At 49.9% G+C, this 3,855-nt stretch overlaps 1 protein-coding gene across 1 annotated transcript in view; it reads right to left on the bottom strand.

Annotated features, from left to right (window-relative positions):
* CBFA2T2 (core-binding factor, runt domain, alpha subunit 2; translocated to, 2) overlaps positions 1-3,855 on the bottom strand; it is a gene marked incomplete at its 3' end in the record, with an annotated part of 15,387 nt that overhangs the window by 1,120 nt on the left and 10,412 nt on the right. Inside the window, exons 9-11 of the mRNA XM_010284222.1 lie at positions 2,714-2,737; positions 2,182-2,250; positions 1,640-1,830 (exon numbers count right to left, since the gene is read on the bottom strand). Coding sequence (XP_010282524.1) covers positions 1,640-1,830; positions 2,182-2,250; positions 2,714-2,737 — 284 coding nt within the window. The remainder of the gene's footprint in view (positions 1-1,639; positions 1,831-2,181; positions 2,251-2,713; positions 2,738-3,855) is intronic.

Raw genomic sequence — 3,855 nt, 5'->3', positions numbered from 1 at the left:
CCAAAGCGAGCTGGTCGGCAGCGAGCTGCTCCAGAGCCAGCGCGTCCCCAAGGCTCCTCGGTCTCCCAAGAGAAGCAGGACTTGCAACCAAAAAAAGAAACCCCACAGGAGCCTGCAGTAACTCTTGGAAAACTGGGTCACTGCTTTACAGCTGTTTACGCTTCAAGTGGTGTTTTTAAACCGTATTTCAGAAGTTACACCGTGTGCCAGAATACGTGACATGTTTTCTTTAGAGAAAGAGCTCTGGATGCTGGGGAGATGGGGCTGGCGCTGGTGGGGGGTGCTCGGCCGCTCCCGAGGGCCCACACTGCTCCCCGGGACGGCCGGAGGAGGAGGAGGACACTCCTCTGGTATTCCCCTATGGAGAAATTGTTACTTGTCTCATTTCTTCCACGGCTTCCTGAGCAGTTCCACCCACTCCCATCATGTGTTTACTGGCTGGTGCATTTGTCCTTCAGTGATTTAATCAGGAAATAGTATAGACATACTTCTCTGTAGTACCACCTCATATTTACACAGTCCGGGCCATGCACAGGGACCCTGGCACCAGACCCTCCCGAGCCCGGGTCAGCAGGGTGGACAGAAACCCCCCCAGCAGGAGGGAAACGCGACTTTGCTGCCTGCACAGTCCCAGCGGACACCAACTCCACGTTCCCATCAGATTTTTGCTCGGCAGACACAAAGCCTCTGCTCTTGCATTCACACAGAGAAATTAAAACAAGAAGCAAATCCTACAAGGATGGGACGTGGCGGTGCAGGAATTAGCCATGCAATTCTCCTTTCCCAGTCCAGCCGAGATCTCCAAAGCTTAATGAAGTGAGCTTCCAGTTAAGCACCAGTGAAGGTAACGAATGAATGAGGAGTAGAAAGAAATTCTCAAAGAGACACCCATTCAAGCAGGCGTTGCTGGCTCTGACAAACTGAGAGTCATCCCTGCTTTTCCAACGTGCCAACGTCTCACTGGGCGTTACGAGGCTTTCCGTAACGCAGGGACAAGCCACCCCGCACAGGCGCTTCCCACCCAGCCCCGAACGTATGGGAGCAGCGTAGCAAGAGATGTGGGGAGCCTGTTTCTGGAGATGAGGTGACCACAGGGCTACCTGTGCCCGTGTTTCGGGAACCAGTGAAACAACAACATCTGAGGCAATACAGATGCACCAGGCTGGTCTGCACCGACCCAGGGTGTGGTATCAGGTACGTGTAACTTCACCTGCAGCCTAGTTTCTACCCTGTGTTATTTTAAAGCCCACAAACAGCAATTCCTTTTCTGCACAGATCAAGCACCCCTCAAGAGCAGATTTCTGAGCTAAAAGGAGAGCTGCATCCACCGGCATCCCTTTCCCTTTGCTTCCATACCTCCCTCAATCCCCAAAGATCCCCGGTCGTTAGACTGGGTCCAGCTCACGGTGCACAGCGGTGCCTTCACGTGGCTGTTGTGCACATGTGGGTGCTGCAGGCACTGTTTAGGCTGATTCCTCTGCCAGCAAAATCAAAAGCAACGTTTTTTTACTGGTATCAGTGCATCCCTTTAGTTATTGATTGGAGAGAGACTTCTAAAAGGGAAAGGGATGCCAGGCAGGACCTGGAGACTTTGTGAGTCTTTGAAAGTCCCTTCCTAGGATGTCCCCTGGCACCTTACCTCCGTAGACTCCTCCTGCTCGTTTATCACTAAGAAAGCATCCTCGGTGGCCTGGCGCTTAGCATCTGCGATGGTCTGCTCCATCCGAGCCCTCTCAGAGGCGATCATCTCAAACGCCTTCTGCTCGGCCTCCGCCACCGCTTTCTGCACCTCCGACATGGCCTGGCGCTTCACCTCGTTCACGGCTTCTTCTGGAAGAAAAGAGCAGCTTCACCCACCCGCCCGAGGAGCGAGGTGAGCCTCCGAGAGACGTTGAGATGCAGCGGTGTGGTGCCTGCGGGCCACAGTCAGCACCAGCATCTCGACCCCTCCTGGGAGCAGCGAGGCCAGGCTCAGCCCCTCGGGATCCCCACTGGCATCGTACAGAAGGAGCAGAGCCCTTTGGAAAACCCCGGCTGGGGGCGTTGGTAGCCAGATGTGCACATCCTGGGGCGTTCCTGCAGCTGGGCTTCTCCTGTTTCCGCAGAGCAAATCTGCGGCATCTGTGTTTACCTCAACTGAGCCGGCAGAATCCCTCGCCGATGTTACTAGCAAACACTTACCAGCTTTTTTCCATATTTCTTCAGTGACGTAGCCTGTTCCCGACCTGCTGCTGAACTCCCGCAACGAATCTGTTGGAACAAAGGACACGGGATGGTTGGCAAAGCGTCTCACCCAACCGCTGCTTAAGTGCCCAGCGGTACCTCGGTATATCGTGGGGCAGGGTAGAATTAACCAGCTAAAACTCAAAGCAGAGGATTCCTACAGTTAAAGCCATTCATCAAACACTCAGATGATAAATGACAACATTTAATTAGTGCCTTGCATAATTTATGACACCGTATAACCCATTTCCATCTCCTGGTACTCTGTAACAACAGGCAATGCTTGTAAGTATATGCCAAACATCTGCACTGTCCAGCGACTTTGAGCATCAGTCTACACGACCAGCAGTTTACATTTAGACACGGCACTTTCCACTCCCAGGGGCCATTCAACAGCTTGAACTGACGGACAAACCGCCAAGAAGACTTGTTATGGCGAGAGGTGTATACATTCCCCAGCACCCATAAGCCTGCAAAGAGCCTACGTGACAGATGGGGACGGTCGCACGAGGACCTAAACACCGACGGCAGTCACACAGGGAAGCTTTTCAGAAGCTTTGTCCTGTGTTCTATCTTCATCCCTTTTTTTAAAGCTTCAGAGTCACTTTCTGAAGGGTCAAAAAAAAAGACTGATTCATGCCAAAGGCTGGTGGGAGAACCGAAGCACTCCAGGAAGGCGGTGAGGTTATTTAAGCCTGCGGCACACCTGGGGATGCTTCTTGATGTTTAACCGCACCTTCTCACAACAGCAATGGAGCTTGAAAATTAGCCCTAGGTCCCACGAGGGGAGAAAGCACCAACAAGGTTCCCAATTTATAAAAAAAAAAAGTAAAGTTGTAACACCTTTAACATGGGGCTGTAAGGATATTAGTCATGATATACTTAAATATAGAAGAGCTAAAAGCTGGCTGTGCTCATCAGGTCTTCACGCATGCCCCGCCATGCCGCGGGCTCGCCGCACACGGCTCTGCAGTTATGGCTGGAGCCGCTGGCGCTTGGTTTCCAAGAAACTTGGATTAATATAATCTATTTTAGTTCCTTCTGCTCCTGTACTTGTTATTGTTTTCCCAGAAAATGCTTGTTCTTGCTGTGTGGGAACTATCAAAACTTGTTCCATTGCTGCTGGGCTCTGATATGGAGGGTTCTTTTTGACACGCAGGAGGGTTTATTCTTTGTTTTGTATACAAACAAGTTGAATATATATAAAATTTAAATTTTTTGTTTGATGTTTGTTCTTACTGTTAGGAAACATCATTTATTTATTAGCGAATGACCAGGATTTTTCTTTCAGCATTTGATTTGCAGCATATTTGTTTGGATGGAAATTAGAATTACATCCAAATGCATAAAATCGGCACTTTAGGCTTATTTTTTGTATAGGGTCAAAACCCTTGCATACTGGAGGGGAGAATTAGTCAGCTTTAATAGAGTTAAGTTGACTCATGATACAAAAATAGAATTAATAACTCAGGTAGTAGCTCTTACACTTACAGCGGTCCTTGGTATTTTTAGAATTAGTAGACCTTCACATTTAAAATCCTTTAGGCAAGACAGACCAGAAGGGGAAGCGGGGTGGAACCAACCACCGCTCCTGCCTTCTCACCCTCCAGTGTCTCAGCTTTGAATGAACTC

Source organism: Phaethon lepturus, unplaced genomic scaffold, assembly GCF_000687285.1.
Source record: "Phaethon lepturus isolate BGI_N335 unplaced genomic scaffold, ASM68728v1 scaffold31803, whole genome shotgun sequence".
In the NCBI taxonomy this organism is placed as follows: domain Eukaryota; kingdom Metazoa; phylum Chordata; class Aves; order Phaethontiformes; family Phaethontidae; genus Phaethon; species Phaethon lepturus.
Note: the sequence above shows the minus strand (reverse complement) of the source record. Positions and strands in the feature narration are given on the sequence as shown.